Source organism: Malaclemys terrapin, chromosome 5 (genome assembly GCF_027887155.1).
Source record: "Malaclemys terrapin pileata isolate rMalTer1 chromosome 5, rMalTer1.hap1, whole genome shotgun sequence".
NCBI classification, from domain to species: Eukaryota; Metazoa; Chordata; order Testudines; family Emydidae; genus Malaclemys; species Malaclemys terrapin.
In genome coordinates, this window is record NC_071509.1 from 7166946 (window position 1) to 7190033 (window position 23088).

General features: G+C 40.3%; 1 protein-coding gene across 2 annotated transcripts in view; it reads left to right on the top strand.

Annotated features, from left to right (window-relative positions):
• Window positions 1-23088, top strand: part of DNAAF9 (dynein axonemal assembly factor 9) — a 134085-nt gene that overhangs the window by 103404 nt on the left and 7593 nt on the right. For both annotated transcript variants that reach the window (XM_054028949.1, XM_054028950.1), the window contains exons 30-35: window positions 14555-14690; window positions 15582-15668; window positions 16907-17013; window positions 17745-17819; window positions 18028-18230; window positions 20730-20795. In XM_054028949.1, the coding sequence (XP_053884924.1) occupies window positions 14555-14690; window positions 15582-15668; window positions 16907-17013; window positions 17745-17819; window positions 18028-18230; window positions 20730-20795 (674 nt within the window). The remainder of the gene's footprint in view (window positions 1-14554; window positions 14691-15581; window positions 15669-16906; window positions 17014-17744; window positions 17820-18027; window positions 18231-20729; window positions 20796-23088) is intronic.

Consider the following 23088-nt stretch of genomic DNA (forward strand, 5'->3'; position numbering starts at 1 on the left):
CTCCCATGCTGCCTCTCCTGCTTGAGGCACTCTCTGTAAACATCTGCCAAGCTACTTCATTATTCACTTTCAAATCCCTTCCCAAAGCTTTCCTTTGCCATGATACCTACAAAAACTTGACAGTGGTTAAGCTGCTGGTGTGCTGTGACCATTGCCCATCATCAGTATTGTCTCACTGTTTCCTTGTATTCCTCAATCTGTCTGTATCAATCTGTCACTTGCTTTTCAGCTCGTTGGGGCAGAGACTGTTTTTCTTCTGTGTTTGTACAGTCCCTTGTTCAGGGAGGTCATGATCCATGACTTGGGCTCCTAGGGCTACATTAATACAAATAATAACTGGGGACAAACAGTTGTTCTTGTAGCTGTCTTGATTTAGAGTTCTGTTATGCCTGTGTCATAATAGAATATAGCATCCTTCCCAAGTATGTTAGCTCTTCAGTGCTTAGAAATAGTAGTAAAAACATTATTTTAATCGCAAAAGTAAACCAAAGTGACTCGGAACACTCAAAGGAAGCAAATCTAAGTAAGAATAGGGTGATGACCAGTGTGGAAAGTATTATGATGCCATTATATAAATCTGTGTGGGGTTTTTTTTTTTTTTTTTTTTCTTCATCTGGAATACAATGTTCAGTGCTGAATTCAGAATTAAAGGGAATACAGAGGGGAGCAACAAGAATTAAGGACATAGGGAAAATTGTGGTACGAAGATTGGGATTGTATAATTTAGAGATGAGATGAATAGGAAGGGATAAGGTCGAAGTATATAAAATAATGATCCTGAGACGCTAGAGTGAGAACTTCTATTATCGCTGTTTGTTAGCATAAGAACAAAGATACTTAATTAAATTAAAAAGTGGAAAATTCATAATTGATAAAAAAAATCCATATGGTGCATAATTGGACTGCAGAACTCAGTGGTCTTAACATCATGTGGCAATAAGTCAGCAAGATTCAAGGAGGGATTGAACATTATGGATAATGAGAATATCCAGAGTTGTTTTTTATAAAAAATATTAAGTGTGTGGGGGGGGGGAAGTTGGAGGAATACAAGCCTCATGCTTCAAGCCATTCTATCAGGAGTAAGGAGAAGACTTCCCTGGTGGTAATTACCCAACATCTGCTTGCTGCAGGGTTTCTTGCACCTTCCTCAGAAGTATCTGCTTGAACGGTCATTGTCTGAGACAATGTACTGAACTAGATGGACCAGAGGTTTAATCCAATATGGCAAAGCCTATGTTCTGAAGAAGTTGCCATTTTCACATTATTATTTTTCAGAGAAAAACTGCACTTTTTAAAATAAGTAAATCTGAACACTAAATATAATCAGGGCTAATTTTTGACTGAGGCATTGTTCTGTTTTCTCTAGGATTTTGCGTGCTTCTGGTGTCCCACATTGTTGTTTTTTCCTCCTCTGTATTGACCATATTTGGCTAATCTTTCATGAAAACTCCTGTTTTAGGCATCAGTTGGCACAATAGCTTGCTGTATTAACCTTTATTACTAGATGTACAGTTCTTTTCCATAGTCTAATCTTTGTACTTGGTGGATATCTGTTGGTATTACAAAATCATAATATTTAACATGATTGACACTTTCACAGGAATTGAGTAACAGGTCTGGTCAGAGGTGGATTGGCAGAACTGTGATGGGAAATTTACCCAGCACCTGACAATACTAGGTAGATCTTTAAACAGTTCTATTTCAGTTTCTTCCTTGCATAAACTTTTAAACATTTCCCAAATTCTCTGACATAAGAGCAGCCAATACTGGGTCAGACTAATGGTCCATCTAGCCCAGTATCCTGTTTTCTTCCATTCCCAGCTTCTGTCAGTCAGAGACTAGGGGCACCCAGATCATGGGATTGCATCCCTGATCATCTTGGCTAGTAGCATTAATGGACTTATCCTCTGTGAACTTACCTAATTCTTTTTTGAGCCCCACTATAGTTTTGGCCTTCATATGGCTATTCGCAGGGGATGTCAGTGAGAGGGCTTTTAACTTCCCAGATATCTGTTGGAAGACTATTGCAGCAAAACATGGTTCATCCTGCAAATTCTTAGTGTGTGCAGGCGACCGCTTTGAGTCAGAAAGTTGAGGAAACTACTAGGAGGTCTTCCATTTTGGATCTGGTTTTGACTAACAGGGATGAATCAGTTGCGAATGTGAAGGTAGTTGGGAACTTGGGAGGAAGTGATCATGATCTGATAGTATTCAAGATCCTATGGAAAGGAGCATTTGAGAACAGCAAAACAAGGACAATGGACTTCAGACAGGCAGATTTCACCCGACTCAGAGAAACAGTAGGCAGGTCCCATGGAAAGACCAGTTAGGAAAAAAAGAAGTTGAAGAGGGCTGGCAGTTCTTAAAAGATGTAATACTAGAGGTTTAACATCAAACTGTTCCAACACAGAGGAAAGATGGGCAGTCACATCGGCCTCCTGTGGCTCTTCTCAAGTTGCTTTTCAGCAATCTAAAAGCCAGAAGGGATACACACAGGAAATAGGAGGGGCATGTCACCAAGAAAGTATACAGGGAAATAGCACGAACGTTTAGGGACAAAATCAGGAAAGTCAAGGCCAAGAATGAATTACAGCTGGCAAAATGTTAGAGACAACAGGAAAGAATCTTCAAATAGGTCAGACAAAAAAGCAAGATAAGGGTGGTGTGGGTCCACTGCTTAACGGAGAAGGTGATCTGGTAACAGAAGATAATAGGAAGGCATGCAAGTCATGGGAGGGGATAAGTACTGCTCTACTCGGCACTGGTTAGGCCTTAGTTGGAGTACTGTGTCCAGTTGTGGTCACCAGAGTATAGGAAGGATGTGGAGAAACTGGAAAGGATCCAGAGGCAAGTGACAAATATGATCATAGGGATCGAATGCAAGCCACACGCGATAAGGCTGAAGGAACTGGGTATGTTTAGTTTGGAAAAGAGGAGATTAAGGGGGAACATGATAGCAGTCTTCAGATACTTGAAAGGCTGCCTTAAAAAAGATGGAGAAAAGTTGTTCTCTTTTGCCACAGAAGGCAGGAGAAGAGGCAGTGGGTTCAGACTACAACATAGCAGATTTAGATGAAATTTTAGGAAAAATTTCTAACTGTAGAACAGTAGGACAATGAAATAGACTACCTTGGGCGGTTGTAGAAGGTTCTTCAAGGAGATTTTCAAAAGGAGGCTGTATAGCCATCTGTCTTGGATGGATAGATGCAACAAATCCTGCATCTTGACAGGGAGTTAGACTTGATGACCTTTGAGGTCCCTTCTAACCCTATGATTCACAACATCCCCTGACAACGAGTTCCACAGGTTGACTGTGTGTTGTGTGAAGAAGTACTTTCTTATGTTTGTTTTAAACCTGCTTGTTAACTTCATTGGGTGACCCCTGATTCTTGTGTTTATGTTCAGGAGTAAATATTCGTATTCCATTTCTCCATGCCATTCATGATTTTATGCACCTGTATCACATCCCCCTTTAGTCGTCTCTTTTCCAAATTAAAGGGTCCCAGTCTTTTTAATCTCTCCTCATATGGAAGTTGTTCCATACACTGTAATTTATTTTTGTTGCCCTTCTCTGTACCTTTTTCAATTCTAATATATTTTTTGAGATGGAGCGACCAAAACTACATGCAGTATTCATGGTGTGGATGTACCATTGATTTATTTAGTGGCATTATGATATTTTCCATCTTAACTATCACTTTCCTACTGATTCATAACATTATTAGCTTTCTTGACTATCTTTGCACAATTGAGTGGATGGTTTCAGAGAACTATCCACAGTGAATCCAAGATCTTTCTTGAGTGGTAACAGCTAATTTAGAGTCTATCATTTTGTATGTATAGTTAGGATTATTTTTTCCAGTGTGTTACTTTGCATCTATCAACATTGAAATTAATCTGCTGTTTTGTGAGGTCCCTTTGTAATTCTTCACCGTCACCTTCAGCCTTAACTCTATTGAGTAATTTTTGTATCGTCTGCAAACTTTGCCACCTCACTGTTCACCCCTTTTTTCCAGATCATTTATGAATATGTTGAACTCACTGGTCCTAGTATGGATCCCTGGGGGACACCACTATTTACCTCTCTCCATTCTGAAAACTGACGATTTATTCCTACCCTCTGTTTCCTGTCTTTTAACCAGTTAATGATCCATGAGAAGGATCTTTCCTCTTCTATGACTTCTTCCTTAGCTTCAAAGCCTTTGTTGAGGGACCTTGTCAAAGGCTTTCTGAAAGTGAAAGTACGCTATATCCACTGGATCACCCTGGTCTTCATGCTTGTTGATTCCCTCAATGAATTCTAATGGATTGATGGGGCATAATTTCCGTTTACAAAAGCCATGTTGACTCTTCCCCCCAACAAATTGTGTTCATCTCTGTGTCTGATAATTCTGATCTTTATTATACTATAGTTTCAACCAGTTTGCCTGGTACTGAAGTTAAGCTTACTGGCCTGTAATTGCCAGGATTGCCTCTAGAGCCTTTTTTAAAAATTGGTGTTACATTCGCTATCCTCCAATTGTCTGGTACAGAAGGTGATTTAAGTGATAGGTTATATACCACAATTAGTATTTCTGCAATTTCATATTTGAGTTCCTTCAGAACTCCTGGGTAAATAGCATCTGGTCCTGGTGACATTTTACTGTTTAATTTATCAATTTGTTCCAAAACCATCTCTGACACCTCAGTCAGGGACAGTTCCTCAGATTTGCCACCTGAAAAGAATGGCTCAGGTATGGGAATCTCACATCCTGTGCAGTGAAAACGATGCAAATAATTGATTTAGTTTCTCCACAATGGCCATATTTTCCCTGAGTGCAGGCTTCCTACTTCTGATGTACTTAAAATTCTTTTGCTTGTTAGTTTTTGAGTCTTTCGCTAGCCTTCTTCCATTCCCTCCATATACTTCTGCAATGCCCTTTTGTTTCCAAATTGTTCTCTGCAACTGTTCAGTCTAGGTAATCTCTCTTGTGCATGGAAAAGGAATGCTCCAGCAGGGGTTGGCAACCTTTCAGAAGCGGTGTGCCGAGTCTTCATTTATTCACTCTAATTTAAGGTTTTGCGTGCCAGTAATACATTTTAACATTTTTAGAAGGTCTCTTTCTATAAGTCTATAATATATAACTAAACTATGGTTTGGCTGTCCAGTTTGGCCAATGTACATAGCAGAGGGGCATTGCTGGCATATGATGGCATATAACATTGGTGGACGTGCAGGTGAATGAGCCGGTGATGTTGTAGCTGATCTGGTTAGGTCCAGTGATGGTGTTGCTGGTGTAGATATGTGGGCAGAGTTGGCATCGAGGTTTGTTGCATGGGTTGGTTCCTGAGTTAGAGTTGTTATGGTGCGGTGCGTGGTTGCTGGTGAGAATATGCTTAAGGTTGGCAGGTTGTCTGTGGGCGAGGACTGGCCTGCCTCCCAAGGTCTGTGAAAGTGAGGGATCATTGTCCAGGATGGGTTGTAGATCACTGATGATGCGTTGGAGAGGTTTAAGCTGAGGACTGTAGGTGATGGCCAGTGGAGTTCTGTTGGTTTCTCTTCTGGGCCTGTCTTGTAGCAGGAGGCTTCTGGGTACACGTCTGGCTCTGTTGATTTGTTTCTTTATTTCCTTGTGTGGGTATCGTAGTTTTGAGAATGCTTGGTGAAGATCTTGTAGGTGTTGGTCTCTGTCTGAGGGGTTGGAGCAGATGCGATTGTACCTCAGTGCTTGGCTGTAGACGATGGATCGTGTGGTGTGACCGGGGTGGAAGCTGGAGGCATGAAGGTAGGCGTAGCGGTCGGTGGGTTTTCGGTATAGGGTGGTGTTAATGTGGCCATCGCTTATTTGTACGGTGGTGTCCAGGAAGTGGACCTCCCGTGTAGATTGGTCCAGGCTGAGGTTGATGGTGGGGTGGAAGCTGTTGAAAGCATGGTGGAATTCTTCCAGGGCCTCCTTCCCATGGGTCCAGATGATGAAGATGTCATCAATATAGCGTAGGTAGAGAAGGGGCATGAGTGGACGGGAGCTGAGGAAGCGTTGTTCCAGGTCAGCCATAAAAATGTTGGCATATTGTGGGGCCATGCGGGTGCCCATAGCGGTGCCACTGGTCTGGAGGTATATATTGTCACCAAATTTGAAATAATTGTGCGTGAGGATAAAGTCACAGAGCTCAGCAATAAGTTGTGCTGTGTCATCCTCAGGGATACTGTTCCTGACAGCTTGTATTCCATCTGTATGCGGGATGTTTGTGTAGAGAGCCTCTACATCCATGGTGGCTAGGATGGTGTTTTCTGGGAAGTCACCAATGCGTTGTAGTTTCCTCAGGAAATCTGTGGTGTCACGGAGATAGCTGGGAGTGCTGGTGGCGTAGGGTCTGAGTAGGGAGTCCACATATCCAGACAGTCCTTCAGTGAGAGTGCCAATGCCCGAGATGATGGGGCGTCCAGGATTTCCAGGTTTGTGGATCTTAGGTAGTAGATAGAATAACCCCGGTCGGGGCTCTAAGGGTATGTTGATTTGTTCCTGTGTTAGTGTAGGGAGTGTCCTGAGTAGATGGTGTAGTTTCTTAGTGTATTCCTCAGTGGGATCTGAGGAAAGCGGCCTGTAGAATTGGGTATTGGAGAGTTGTCTGGCAGCCTCCTTCTGGTAGTCAGACCTGTTCATGATGACAACATCACCTCCTTTATCAGCCTCTTTGATGATAATGTCAGGGTGGTTTCTGAGGCTGTGGATGGCATTGCGTTCTGCACGACTTAGGTTGTGAGGCAAGCGATGTTGTTTTTCCACAATTTCTGCCTGTGCACGTCGGCGGAAGCATTCTATGTATAGGTCCAGACTGTCATTTCGACCCTCAGGAGGAGTCCATGTGGAGTTCTTCTTCCTGTGTTGTTGGTGGGAGGGTATCTGTGTATCAGTGCGCTGTTCAGTGTTATCATGAAAGTATTCTTTGAGTTGGAGGCGGCGAAAGTAGGCTTCCAGATCACCACAGAACTGTGTCATGTTCGTGGGGGTGCTGGGGCAAAAGGAGAGTCCCCGAGATAGGACAGACTCTTCTGCTGGGTTGAGTGTGTAGCTGGATAAATTGACGATATTGCTGGGTGAGTTAGGGGTACCCCTGTTGTGGCCCCATGTGGCAGGTAGGATTTTAGACAGCTTACGGTCCTTTTTCCTTTGTAGAGAGGTGAAGTGTGTAATGTAGATCTCCTGTCTTATTTTAGTAAAGTCCGTTTGTGTGGAGGGTTGGTTATTTATGAGAGTCTCCAGGTTGGAGAGCTCTTTCTTGATGTTTTTCTGTTTGCTGTATAGGATGCTGATCAGGTGGTTCCTCAGTTTCTTTGATAACGTATGGCATAATCTCTCACTGTGGTCTGTGCAGTATGTAGATAGCAATGGATTTTTCACCTTCAGTCCATTTGGTATGATGTCCATCTGTTTGCATTTGGAAAGGAAGATATCATCTGTCTGTATTTGTGCAAGTTTCTTCATGAGGTTGATGGATTTCCATTCCATACGGCTAAATGCAGTGCCTTGCATGGTGTCAAGTATCAGAGGGGTAGCCGTGTTAGTCTGAATCTGTAAAAAGCAACAGAGGGTCCTGTGGCACCTTTGAGACTAACAGAAGTACTGGGAGCATAAGCTTTCGTGGGTAAGAACCTCACTTCTTCAGATGCAAGTAATGGAAATCTCCAGAGGCAGGTATATATCAGTGTGGAGATAACGAGGTTAGTTCAATCAGGGAGGGTGAGGTGCTCTGCTAGCAGTTGAGGTGTGAACACCAAGGGAGGAGAAACTGTTTCTGTAGTTGGATAGCCATTCACAGTCTTTGTTTAATCCTGATCTGATGGTGTCAAATTTGCAAGAGGATAAGTCACTACGCAAGAGGATAAATGGACACAAGTCAGATATCAGGAATGGCAATATTCAAAAACCTGTAGGAGAACACTTCAACCTCCCTGGCCACACAATAGCAGATGTAAAGGTTGCCATCTTACAGCAAAAAAACTTCAGGACCAGACTCCAAAGAGAAACTGCTGAGCTCCAGTTCATTTGCAAATTTGACACCATCAGATCAGGATTAAACAAAGACTGTGAATGGCTATCCAACTACAGAAACAGTTTCTCCTCCCTTGGTGTTCACACCTCAACTGCTAGCAGAGCACCTCACCCTCCCTGATTGAACTAACCTCGTTATCTCCACACTGATATATACCTGCCTCTGGAGATTTCCATTACTTGCATCTGAAGAAGTGAAGTTCTTACCCACGAAAGCTTATGCTCCCAGTACTTCTGTTAGTCTCAAAGGTGCCACAGGACCCTCTGTTGCTTTTTACAGATTCAGACTAACACGGCTCCCCCTCTGATACCCTGCTCCAGAGTATCTTCTAACATTCTAGATATCAATTTTGTTTAAAGTTGCCATTTTTTTTTACTGAGGACCAAAAGGAATCATTATCACTGTGAAGCCTAGGTTTGTGAGTTTCCCCTGCTGTTTCTGAACTTCATTATCTACCGCACTATTCCCAGTCTGTGCACATTCCTGATAACCTCATCAGTTAGGCTGGTGTGTAAATAACGGGAGTAAACAAACAAAAGCCCTTTTGGAAACACAGATTTTAGAAACAGAAGAGGGAGGGGAAGGGGTGATTCAAATATTAAAAGGTCAAAATTGTTAAGGAGTGAAATTGTGTATTTAAGCATCTCCTAGTTTTCATTTCACACACATCCCCCTCTTCCCCCCCCCCCCCCGTCCCCATCCCCGTTTCACCTCCTCCCTGGCTTTGTCTCCTTCATCTCAACTTTGTGGTCTGCCAGTTTAATATAGGGCCTAATTTTGCAAATACTTCCATGGGTAAAGATACTGGTATATGAGTCTGCATGATTAGACCCTCAATTTGTAAGCTCCACAGAGTGGAAACAATTGTCTGTAGCTCCCTAGGTCTGCGTGGGACTCTACGGACAAATGCAAGATGGTCACTGCCATAAAAATAAATCTAAATAGGCAAATGCGGGAGTGGGGTGGAGGAGAAGGAATATGAGGAGACTTCTTTTCTCATTTTCTTTATTAAAGCATCGTGTATTTGCTTCCTGTTTCTGGTTTGGCTGATACCATTTTAACCATTGTCTCCTTTCCTATTTCTTTTTAAATTTTTGTTTTTAATCCTTGCCTCTTTTCTCAATCTTTTCAATCCTGATGCTAATTTTGTCTGTAATGCTGGTTTGAGGTGCACACCTATTGTGCTGTGTCACTTACACACAATAGTAAGTTAAATAGATGGTTGATTTGTTTTCAATCAAAAGTATGAACTAGCAATGTAAAGCAGCAATATGCAAGTTATCCATTTGGTGGCGCCAATGAAATGGGGAAATTTTTTAAAAAGAAAATATCCAACATGTGCCATTACAAACAAACCTGTAGTTGTTGTTGCGCCTACTTCTTACCTTTCAGGTCATTTGTGTGATCCACATAATAACCTGTAGGTGTATCTCTGTTTGTTTGAAGTTCTCTGTGCTTGCTGTTCTATCCTTTAGCCTCTCAATCCCAATTTTATTATCTGACAATGTAGATGCTTTTCAAATTAGTCTAAGAACCTCTTAAGATGAAGATATTAGAAGCTCCAATTCTGACCTTTATAATACCTCCCACTATAAGTATTTCTACCTTAAATGGTTTGCTCTTGCAAGTACCTTCTATTTTGTCTCATGTTAATGTCCATGGCACAGGGGAAATACCTGAAATTGTTTATAAATTGGACTCGGGACATGAAGGAATTTTCAAGTTCAGTACTACAGCCTGGGAGTTACTAAGGATCTTACATCCTGTGCTCCGCCATCCCTTGGGTGAGGTATTAGACAGAAGTTCCTTAAGCTGTAATTCCTCTTCAGTGTAATTCTGCTCAGAAATTAATGGTTCCTGTGGTACTTTAAGAAAAGAGAAGGGTGATGACACCAATATGCCAGCCAACATTCTTTTCCTTAATAAAATTGGTTCTGGTGCCCAAGACTTATTGGTGATAGAAGCTAGGATGTTCTTTCCGATTCCCTTCAGAAGGCATTTGCAACAGCAGGAGCTAGTTCCAATTTAACTTGTAATTTGTCTCCATGCTGTACTTGTTCACCAGGTGTAAAAGGGCATCTTCTGTATTCAAATCCAGGAAGGTTCCTGTAAATGAAAATAGTAACTGTTGTTTAGCCCTAAGTCTGGGAGAACAGATAGCCTCATGATTTTAAAGGGTGAATTTCTCTTTTTGGCAGCACCAGCTGAAGTTACTTTTCTCCAAGATTAGACTCAAGGAAGTTAGGTGTCCCACTAGTATTTCTCCAGCTGTTATCCTCATTTATGGCATCTTGTGGAACTGTCATGGAGTGGAATGCAAACTTGGTGTCTAAAAGAACCATTTTGAAAATAGAAAGGAAAAATATTTTCTATTTTTGTTTCTAAAAGTGACAATTGTCTGAAGTCTGCAGTCTCAGCTCTAAAATGGTATGGACGAATGTATGTGTATTGAGCTTGCCATGATGCTTAAATGTTCATTTTTCTTTAAGTCCAATTTTATTAAATTGGCTTTTTCCTTCCCTTTTATTTCTTTTAAATTGGTTCTTGCACTAACTGATCAAACTTAGCTTCTGTTCAATGATACCACCTGATCTTTAAAAATCTGAAGGAATCCTGCTCTCTGTTGCCAGAGGAAGTGTCGTATTTAGAAAAAGCTACCCCTGCAACTGTAGAGAGCTGCACCAGACCAGTAATTTCAGTGTTTTAAGAGTTACTGAGTTACAGAAGTCCAAAGATTCAGATTCCTACCCCTACATCATCCTCCCCACCCCTGCTAACCAACCGCCCACCTCCCCGCGCCACCCACCCACCCACCCAGGTTGTCTGAGGCCCTAGGTAGTCTGGCAGTAAAGTTTCTTAGTAATTTAAATATTTTAAAACATACCTAGGAGTTCCACTATAATGGGGCTTTGAAAGGAGCAAGTGGGCTAATTCCACTAGATAAATCCTTGTCCACGTGAACTCTAGACTACAGAAGAAGCTACATTTGTATACACAGGCAGCATATGATAAAGTGAACTCTTTTCTTCTTCTTTTGTATTATCGTAGTGCCTAGGAGCCCTTTCTATTGACTAGGACCCTCTGGTGTTAGGTGCTGCACAGACATTGCAGTCTCTGCCTCAAGAAGTGTGGACAAGCAATAACAGATGGATACTGACAGACGGGAGAATACAAGGAAACAATGAGATAATATTGGTCAGCATGATAAGCTGCTGGGTCTTAGGACACCAGCAGCTTAATCACTGTCAAGTTTACATTTACAGTGAAAATGAAGATTTAGGGACCTGAGGATCCCTTTATTTCTCCTACTTTAATCTCCTGATTCTGAAAATGTTGCAGCATCAGTATTGCATCTGAAGATGATGATTTACTGCAGAGGTCATCAGCACCTTTTCTGAAAGGGATGCAGATGTAACTCAACTGACAGAAATGCAAAGGGAAAGGACAGGTGTCAAATCCTGTTCTTCCCTCACCCAAAGATAGCGTAGACCACTGGCTCTCAACCTTTCCAGACAACTATACCACTTTCTGGAGTCTGATTTGTCTTGAGTAATCCCAAGTGACACCACTTAAAAAACTACTTGCTTACAAAATCAGACATAAAAATACAAGCACCACAGCACACTATTACTGAAAAATTGCTTGCTTACTTATTTAACCCTATAATTGTAAAATAAATCAATTGAAATATAAATATTGTATGTACATTTCAGTGTATAGTATACAGAGCAGTATAAACAAGTCATTGTCAGTACAAACTAAAATTTCATACAGGCTTCGCTAGTGCTTTTTATGTAGCCTGTTGTAAAAGTAGGCAGATATCTAGATGAGTTGGTGTACCCCCTGGAAAACCTCTGTGTACCCCCAGGGGTATGTGTACCCCTGGTTGAGAACTACTGGCGTAGACTAGCACTGTCACTGGTACAGCGGGATGATAGATGTCTTTGAAATTTCTCATGGAAGTAAGCCTTTCCTTTGCTGCATCAAAAGTAGTAATGATTCTTTGTCTTCAGAGCACTTCACAAGATTGAGCCTCAGAGCTTCATTGTGAGGGCGGTAAATATCCCCATTTTACAGATGGGGAAGCCGAGTTAGAGTGGCACAGTAAGTTGTTCAGGGCCATACAGTCAGTGAGAGAACTGAGATGAGAACTCCACAGTTCCAAGTCCGAATGAGGAGAATACAATACCTTTCACAGAGTAACGTTCTTTAAGTGATTGGTTTTGAAACCCTCCATTTTATGTAGTGTAGGAGACTGTAACAATATCTCTGGACATTGATGCTGAACACTGGTTATGTATCACTTTCTCTCTTGTCCCTCCAAAGCTCTTTCCACTAAAGACCACCCCTGCAAAGGGGTGAATATTTTAAGGTGGTGTTGTTTTTTTTTTTTAACCGCTTGTAAGACCGGTGAGGAATATTGGCACTCAGTGTGTTTTGAGACTGGTATAACAAAGTACGAGCAGCATGATGCCGGCACTAGCTTTGGTATGACTTAATTGCTGTTATTCAGTTATTGGTTGGCTTCTCTAAGGTGGAAATATCTATCAGTGGTTACTCTCCATTTAAGAACAGAGGTTTTTCTCCTCTAACCTTCTCTCCTTTTTGACTGTCGAACAACTGTATTCTGGTCGGACTGTACACTAAATATTCACAAACAAATGCTTGCTTATGTGCATAACTTTACACAGGTAAGTAAAGTTAAGCGCATACTGAAGTGTTTCTGGGATGGGAGCCCAAATTGGCGTCATCTTATTTCCTAAATACGCTATTCCTTCTTTCTACCTGCAACCTGTTATGTCTTGTCTCTTTCGGGTTGTAAGATTGTTGGAGTTCAGGGACTTATTTTCTATATATTTGTATAATGCCTGACACAACTGACAACTCTTCCCCCTTCCCCCCCCCCCCCCCCCCCAACCTCCTTGGCCCCTAGAAGATACTGCAATATAAATGTTTAATAATTCAGAATAATTAAATCTGTTGATTGTTCCGCATAACTTGCTCAAAATGCTATCAGTTTTAGATTTTCTCATTTTTAATAAGCTTTCCTTATGGGGGTGAGATGCAAACAAATACAAATTATGGTCGATAAACTGAGTAGTCAGTTGCTTGACCATACTTTGATTCGTTATGAAATATATTCAAGAGGTGAAATAACCAGTCAAGTTTATTGCTCTAAGACCATAATAATTTCGCATAGGGAAAAGGTTCTATCTATGATACCAGTCTCCAGGAAACTCTCATGCAGCGACATTATGTTCACTTTATACAGATGGAGTGCTCCCAAAGTTGCATGTTTCACCTGGTGTTATTTTAATGATTGTTTTTTTTAACAGGTTACACAACTCTTTACGTGTCACTAAATTCCATCCCATTAGTTTGTCCCAGTTCCCTAACTAGTTGTTCAGTTCCTTCTTTATCTTTGTTTTGGATATTAGCATTCCAGGTACTGATCTGTGAAGGTACTTCACTAGCTTGTACTAAGACATAGAACAAATTTATCTTGATTTTGACCAGTTTCCAATCTGCTTAGGCCAGATATTTACTTCAGTAAATTAAGTGTTAGCATAAAGTGAAAGGGATTATGGTATAGGCCAGTTTAGGCTGTATCACTGTTAATATATTTGTGCTTGTTGTTGGTGGTGCTTAATGCAGGGGTGGGCAAACTTTTTGGCCCGAGGGCCACATCTGGGTATGGAAATTGCATGGCAAGCCACGAATGCTCATGAAATTGGGGGTTGGGGTGTGGGAGGGGCTGGGGGTGCAGGCTCTGGGGTGGGGTTGGGGATGAGGGGTTGGGGGTGCAGGATGATGCTCTGGGCTGGGACCAAGGGGTTCGGAGGGTGGGAGGGGGATCAGGGTAGGGGCAGGTATCGGGGTGCGGGAGGGGGTCAGGGGTGCAGGCTCCAGGTGGCACTTAGCTCAAGCAAAGCAGCTCCCAGAAGCAGTGGCATCTCCCCTCTCCGGCTCCTACACGGAGGCACAGCCAGGCAGCTTGGGGCGCTGCCCCATCTGCAGGTGCCCTCCCTGCAGCTCCCATTGGCCATGGTTCCCAGCCAATGGGAGCTGCGGAGCCCCTTGGCTGACCCTATGCATAGGAGCCAGAGGGGGGACATACCGCAGCTTCCGGGAGCTGCGCAGAGCCACAGCACATGTGGAGTGGGGCAAGCCCCTGTCTGGAGTGCCAGAGCGGAGCAAGCCTCGGACCCCGCTCCCCAGTAGGAGCTCGAAGGCTGAATTAAAACGTTTGAAGGGGCTCCTGGGCCATAGTTTGCCTACCCCTGGATTAATGCATTCTTACATAAATACACTGCTGTGTGTGTGTGTGTGTGTGTGTGTGTACATACATATGTGTATACATACACATGTGTATTTATACATGCTAGCCAGCATATACTGATCAACAGTTACGACCTGGAAAAGTGTGTTTGCTATACCGCTTAACCAGCATATGTTTGTTATTGTTCTCCATCATTGTAGACATTATTTGAGTGAACTATTCCCCAATTTCCTCATGCAGGACTGGTGAGCAATGTGGTCTTCACAAGTCATACTACAGAGCAGAGACACCCACTCCTTGTACAACTTCAGAGCCTCATACGAGCAGCAAATCCTGCTGTTTCATTCATCTTGGCAGAAAATGGCCTTGTAACTAGGTAATACTAGCTTTCAGTTCTTTATGATTTTCAAGTTGCTGTTCTAAAAATGGGAAACTCTCTTACAAAAAAAGCTGATCCTCTTTGACTTTCACCTATGAACAGAAAGTGGACTTAGTATGTAAACCAAAAAAATGCTTATTTTTCTTAGTCATTACTTCCCTGATAACAGGATAACTTATCTGTTCTTAGAATTTTGACATTTTAAGAATGTCATCTACACTTCAACCAGATGTTCTGATACAGCATGATACACTAAGGATTTAAGTGTCAAAGGAATACATTAAATGGCCATAAGCTAGAAATAGTACAGTATGATTTAGGAAAAGTTAAGGTTTAAAATGGATGCATCTTTTCATTTGCAGAGTAATTTTCATGTTAGGTTTTTCTTTATACAGCAGTGCAGGTAAAATTGTTTCTACAGATTGTAGGTTTATATTAATATTTGTTCCGTTAGAGCTCAATTGTGCAACCTCTACGCACATTGAGTAGCATGGATGAGTAAATCCACTCAACTTTAATGGGACCAAACTCAATGAGTAAGTCCTACTCGACATCAATAAAAGTTGAATTGAGGATCTTATAAAGTTCTTATAAGGGCTTTTTTGCTGTGTTATATATTTTATTTAGTATATTTACTTGTATGCTAGTTGCAAATAGAAAATTAGTTGAGTAGAGAACTCCTGTTGGTTTTTTTTTGGTTTGTTTTTACAAAAACTTTTAATGTCTGGAAAATTGAGAATATTTTAATGTACCATAAATAGTAAACATATAATTATTTTACTGCAATCTGACTAGCACATCCTAATTTATGTAAATAGTTGACAGATAAATGACCATTGTTACTATGTTCTGTAAATTAAAAATCTCAACCTTTTATCTTTTTAATAGGAATGAGGATATTGAGCTAATTCTCTCTGAAAGCAGTTTTTCAAATCCTCAGATGATGAGAGCTCGCTATTTAATGTATCCTGGCTGGCAAGTATCTTAACTGAGAAATAATAAAAAAGCATTTTTTAATTAACATGAAGGATTTTAAAAGCCCCACTAGCTTATATTTTCAAGACAGTTCATACATGTGGGCCAATCACTTTGTAAATGTCTTTAAGAGCTTGTGAGTAGTCTTTTTAGATCCACTAGTACCATCTTTTGCCTACTTAGGATCCTCTTCCGTTGCCTTTTAAATGGGTGGCAAAATTGCTATTAATTTCCATGAGAGCAAGAGCTCGCCCTGTGAGAATAAGAGGAGTTAGGGCAGTACTGACTTGAAGTAAATTCAGTCTGACAGCTGTTCAGCCTAAATGAAATGATCTAGTGGTATTGTTTCAGTAACTAGCAGACAGTTATCCCCAGTGGAATATCTGCGTTCTTGATTGGCAGCCTCGGCGGAGGCCAAGGACAGAAAATTCATGGAAACAGAACTCGATTCTAACACCTAGTGATATCTTCTGCAGTTCGGGCTTGCAACACATTGCTGGGGATGATATGTTGTTGCTGCCGTCTGTGCTGTATCTGCGTGGCAAATAGAGGATTTCATTCTCCAGAACTGCCACCCTGGCACCAATCCCAAATCCTGACCAATTCAACTTTCTAGTTACATTTAGAGCATTAGAGGCATAGTGTGCAGCACTTCAATCAACATACCCTGTCAGTCCAGAACAGCTTCTATGCTTCTTGTTTAGAATTAATTACACCTTGACTCCAAACTAGGTTTGAGAGGCTTCTTAAGTAAACCAGCATGGAGTTAGGTAAGGGCAAGCCTTTTTGTAGATCACATATCACTCCAAAGGGAAGAGGATTGGGTTGGAGAAGAAACTGGTTCAGACCTCTTGACGCTGACATTCTCTCTCTTAATGTAGTGCACAGGGGAAAAAAGTGCTAACAGCAGGAACTTCATTGAAGTGGTTCCTGATATCAATCATGATACAAAATTACATATATAATTCTTACCTTGTTTACAGTTTGTATTTCTCTTCTTGCATGCAGTGAATTTAGTTTTTCTCTTCATGAAAGCTCGTCTGTTAAAATAACTAATTCTTCATTTTTAGAAATCTGTTAGATAAAAAGCAGATAAAGCATGATAATAGACACTTATAGGAACTTTGATTGCTCACATGAAGACTGGGGAAACGAAATCAAAAATATCTTTGGCAAATAAAGTTGATTTCCCTTCCCCCCCCCCCCTTTTTTTTTTTTTTTTTTTTTTTGTTAAAAAGGTATGATGGTAAGTTTGGAGCTGGTTCCGTCTTCCCACCAATGGTTCAGATCTGTGTGTGGTTTAGCCGTCCTCTGGAAAAAACACGATTTGTGACCAAATGTAAAGGTAAAAATGTTTTTTGGTGACTTTAAGATTTAAAATATTGTGGGTGTTTAGTTAGTGTAGGGAGACCCTGTGCTATGCTAATCATGAATAATATGAATTTTTATTTAGAATGTAATTCCTCCTCTTTAAAGTACTTCCATATGCTATGTATTTTGACTCTGTCTATTCTGGAAACTTTAAAAAGACTCATGACCTTGTTTAAATAAGTGTAATCTTTTAATATTAAATCTAACATTTAGTGCGTTTGAGGGTAATTATCCCATAGACTTCGATACTTAGAAGCTTTTTCTAAGTTGAAATAAACACTTTTCTGTTTTCTTGCATTAAAGGATAGCTACCTTGTGACTATATATAATCATTCTTTGCAATGATTACAAAATCAGACTGCTGCTAGAGTGAATATGTGCTGTTAGAGCAGAAATGTCTGTCATTTTAAAAATTGTTTTTCTGAGAATCTTCTTTCTCTCCGCACTAAGAATCAATTATGTGGGAGGGATACTTTTTTATTATAGTACCCTTCGAGCATATATCCTTTTCTCCCCCATAGGGAAGAGAAGTTACGAATAGCGTGGGCTTCAAGGGACATAGGATAGCAGATAGTATGAAGTGGGTTATTTAGAGATTGGGACTCTAACCTTCTACTGCTAGCCAAGGTGAACTATGCTGAATGAGCTGCACCAGGGAAGAGAAAAATAAGTTGAATAACCTGTTTTTGTTTTTATTTCATACAGCAATTAAGTCATCAATTAAGTCAAGTCCTTTTTCTGGAAACATATACCACATTTTGGGCAAAGTTAAGTTTTCAGGTAACTGTAGTGTACTTCGTATGCATGGTCTTGAGATTACACTACTTGTTTTCACCTACTCAGAGGATACTAAAATATATCATTTGTAGTTGTTTGGTTCGTAAAGGAACCATACACATCTATGCACATATGCTACCTGTTAAAATAATTGAGATAAGTCAGCTATATCAGCCCACTATATAAAGAAAATATCTTCTCTTTTTGGTAGATTCTGATAAGATGATAGAAGTCTGTCATAACACATCATCTAATTCATTAAGCCTTGTGCCTGTTCAGGAGGGGCCTACTCCTCCTGATTCAAGAAATGATAACCGAGATCGCAGCGGTCAGCAAGAGTGCTTCCTTGTGTTCATTGGCTGCTCTCTTAAGGAAGAGGATATAAAAGACTGGCTCAGACAAACTGCAAAGCAGGTTTGTGGACATACAACTGTTGGGATTTTTTTCTGTGTTGCCTGGTTTAAAAATCCAAAGAGAAATTTGAGTGTTTTAATATTCTTATTGTTAAAGTAGACTGGAAACTGATTAACTATGTCCTGCATAGCGCACACATGATTCTACTATTAGAAATGATCTTTTCAACAAGAGGCTGAAAAGGCTTACCGGTGCCACCTGTAATTCGAACTTTATTTTTAAAACATGTCGCAGCATATTCACGGTGAGAACTCTTTGCTGCAGAATACTCCATAGCAAATTGAGTCTGCGAGTATGTCCCAAGAAGACTTGGACTGAGACATGGTTGTCCTTTATATGGGTGGGGTCCAGAGTCGCTTAAGCTCAGACAGACAATTCAGTGTGTGGAATCTGCACTTGGGTATAATGATAATGAGCAGAAGTTACCACTATAGTTAGTGTATAACTGTTTCCATTCCTCCCTCCTGTTCTCGATTGCTCAAATTTTGATCTTTTGGGCTTACACTTTCCAGGCTTGGTCTGTGCTTGACAGTGAAGATTTTTTTTTTTTTTTTTTTAAAAAGGTTTTGAGCCAAAACTGTTCAGCTATTTTTCATCATGAGACAATTTTTTTGGTGGAAGGGGAAGTGTTCTCTTCCCCTTTTTAAAACATTTTGCAAACTGCTGTGGAAAGAAAGTGTAAATATAGCATGGAAATAACCTGTGTTCAAGTGAAACCTGGTTTTGATTTACACTGCCTTGAAAATCATATGTTCAGGTTTTTTTGCTACGTTTGTAAAGTGGGCTGTTAAGTAAGTCCAAAATGTGTATATGTGCTTGGCTAACATAGCACATGGTGAAGAGTAAAGGGTTGGGGGATGCACTTTGTAAGATGGACAAGGGTGTCTTGTTTCTGAGGGTATGTCTTCACTACTCACCGGATCGACGGGTAGTAATCGATCTATCGGGGATCGATGTATCGCGTCTCGTCTAGACGCGATTAATCGATCCCCGAACGCGCTCCCGGTCTACTCTGAAACTCCACCAGAGCGAGAGGCGGAAGCAGAGTTGACGGGGTAGCCGCGGCTGTCGATCCCGTGCCGTGAGGACCCGAGGAAAATCGATCTAAGATACATCGACTTCAGCTACACTGTTCTCGTAGCTGAAGTTGCCTATCTTAGATTGATTCCACCCCCCTTCCCCCAGTGTAGAACAGCTGAGATAGTATAGGGACTTTAATCAGTGCTCCTGTAGGCTTTTTAGATGCTGTGACCAGTCTGAGCTCCTGAGGAGTATGGGAAAAGATGTTGTTACGGTGCTTTCCAATCAAATAGTTCCAAAGTACTGGCGAGTGACTCTCTCTTTGAATTCTTTTTTTAAAGAAAACTCCACGCAAAAACTGAGACTATTAAGTTTGCACAGTACAGCACTTGAACCAGGAACTATTAAAATTATGGTTGCACACATTGCATTAACTCTAGCTCCTTGTCCATACACATTTTGGTACAATCTTTAATTAGATGGTCCTGATTTCTCTGATGCAAAAAAAAAAAAAAAAAGTAATATATTGTAACTATAAATTTGCACGTGTAGCATCTTGGAATGCAGTGTAGGCTGAGAAGTTGACTCTGCTCCTTCTATTCCTCCAGCCTGGGGCGTGGTTTCTTTTTAAGTGGGAAATGTACGTGCTGTATGTACACAAATGTTATTTCTAAATCATGCTTCTGCTTACATGCCAATGGCATTTGTCCGTTCTGAGACTGAGTTCATGGAAGATTGGACGTTTTAAAAATAAGCAAATTTCTCCAAGGATGAAAAACTCAGCTGTGATTGAGCTGAATTTAATCAGACCTTGAAAATAAAAGCATAATCTTTGGACTGAGAACAAATATGAGAGATTTTAACTCAACCGACAACGCTCTCAAAAATGTACAAACCTCTGTAAATGGGATTTATAATGAAAGTGCCTTCTCATCCCCTACAACAGCAAAAGTAGAGACTGATTCAGGGGTTTTAAATAATTCAGTATTTCAGTTTCTGCATATTGCCTAAAGAATTGAGGTATAGGCCTCTTTATTAAGTCTAAAAACTTGATTGCTCTGCCTCTTATGTGATTTTTGTGTTTTTTACAACAGCTTATTTAACTAGTTTAGTTAAAATACCTTCAGAATTTTTGTTCTATTCTGTTAACTAAACCACATTTATATAAGATTCTTGAGTTTTTTACACTTGTATTTGTAAAAATTGAATCTAGAGTGCCTTAAGTAAACAAGGCAATTCAATAACTGTGTCCACTTATTAGCATTCATATACATTTTTTAAAAATACCTTGTGTTAGGATTAACCACAATTATATGTGGTTACATATTGCTGCCTTTTTCATATTTGTTGTAGTTGTACTTTTCTGGTTGCTTGCTTTTTTGTGGGTTTTTTTTTTTTTTTTTTGGTACCTTAATTATAACATAATGTGATGTTGCCATGAGCATGAAAAGCATTATTGGTATCTGAATCTATGTATAGAAACCTCAGAGGAAAGCCCTGAAAACCAGAGGAATGCTGACTCTGCAGGAGATCAAAAACATTCATGTAAGTACAAGCCATTAGCATCAAGGCTTCGTTTTGACCCTCACTTCCTTAAGTACCCATTTATATGATAGAAGACTATAGCAAGAACTGTGTTCTAAGTTTCTGACTTGATGCATGCAAAATTATTTTTCCTGATGCTGTTAAGCTTCCAGATAAGTGGTGGGAGTGGTGTGTAATTGCATTAGTTTCCAAATAACCCAATTCCATAATCGTTTTGGAAGTGGGAGCATGGGGCTATCACATCATAGCAATAATCACATTTTCAGAATAATGATGGATGTATTTCCATTAATTCTTGGTAGCTATATAGATACATACTGTTTGCTCATCTCTGCTGTCCTCTGCATGTGAGGGGCAAAAATAAACTCATTTAAGATAGTTCTTCCTGTGGACACTCTAATAGAGTGCCCTTGCAGCTGCTACTGTTAAGCTGTGCTTTGCTGGTCTTTCTGCTGGTACAGCCTGTTTTTAGACCAACCGGGAGTATTTACAAGTTACTCTGTGGCTTCCTGTTGGAATAGAAGGTGATTAAACACTAAAACCTCCTATATGAAATGTGGAGTTTGTCAGGGAAGCATCTGGCCATGTCACAGGACTGGAAAAAGATCCTTATAATCATAAGCACTTAGTGCCTCAATCTTAGATGTTTGCCCTTTAGTATATATCTTGAAGTGGTAATGCATCTGGAATAGAACCATATATCTCTAGTCAATAAAAAGCAGGAAAGAAAATGGATTTAAGGATCTGATATGGGAAACTAATAGTACTTGTATTTACATGGCAAGCTATTCAGCATTTTTGAGCCTATACTCTTCTTGTGTTTTAATGCAAGTTTATTTTGATTATCTGTCCTCACAACAAATATATGGATCGTTACAGGAGATCTTTGTGGAGAGTCAGTTTGGGAAATGGCACAGGGTGCAAAGCTGTTAAAGGGACAGCCCAATGATTACGTGCAACTTATTTCAAAATATATCAATTTTAAATTGAATTAAACAAATGTTTGATAAAAACTTCATGTTACCGAGGTCTATATATGTTTCAAAATTAGTTTGAAATGCAGTGAAGTCTATGCAACAGGCTGCCTTAGGAAACCTGTCATAAGAGACCATCCAAAAGCAACCCCAAAACTACCTTTATTATAAGGTCACCTCCATGAAGCAACCTGTTTCTTAGTTCTTTAAATAGTTAAGACATATTTTAATGTGTTTTTAAAGCATTCTCTATTCTGCAAATAAGGACAATTACAATACATTATACTACCATGACTCAGTGACTCCACTCCTCACCCCGCTTTTCTTGCTTAAGGAATTAGTGCTCATGCCACCATTCTCTTAAATGGAATGAGGACTGATGTACAGAGTGCACAGAGTATTTATAGTTGCTCGTGCAATGAGCGTTCCCTCATTTCCTAGGCAATCGTGGAAATACAGTCCGAGATGTTCAGATATTATGGGGACAGGAGTGATGTAAGCACCTTGGCTGTTAGATCTAGATTCTCAATTAATAAAAGATTAGAGGGTAATGTAATTGATGCAAATCAACATGGGTTTATGGAAAATTGGTTCTGTCTAACTTGATCTCTTGTTTGAGATTACACGTTTGATTGAGAGATCATAGTGTTGACATAATATACTGAGACTTCTGTAAGGCTTTGACAGACATGACATTTCAATTAAAAACCTAGAATGACCTAGAACTAACATGGCATATATTAAATGGATTAAAAGCTGGCTAACTGTCAGGTCTCAATGTAATTGTAAATGGGGAAAAGTGATCCAGGAGATATGGTTCCAGGGAGGTGCCGCAGGGATCAGTCCTTGGCTCTATTTTATTAGTGATGTGGAAGAAAACATGGGCATCATTGATAAAGTTTGCAGATGATACAGATTTGGGGTAGTGGTAAATAATGAAGAAGACAGGTAACTGATACGGAGCTATCTGGATTGCTTGGTAAACTGGGCACGAGCAAACAATATGCATTTTAATATGGCTAAATGTAAATATATACATCAAGGAACAAAGAATGTAGGCCACACAATGGGGGACTCTACACTGGGAAACAGTAACTCAGAAAAAGATGTAGGGGTCATAGTGGATAATCAGCTGAACATGTGCTCCCAATGTGATGTCCAAAAGAGCTGATGTGATGCTGGGATATATAAATAGGGGAATCTCAAGTGGGAGTAAAGAGGTTATTTTACCTCTGTATTTGGCACTGGTACAACTGTGTTTGGTGTTTGCAGTTTTGGTGTCCACAATACAGAAGGTTGTAGATAATTTGGAGAGGGTT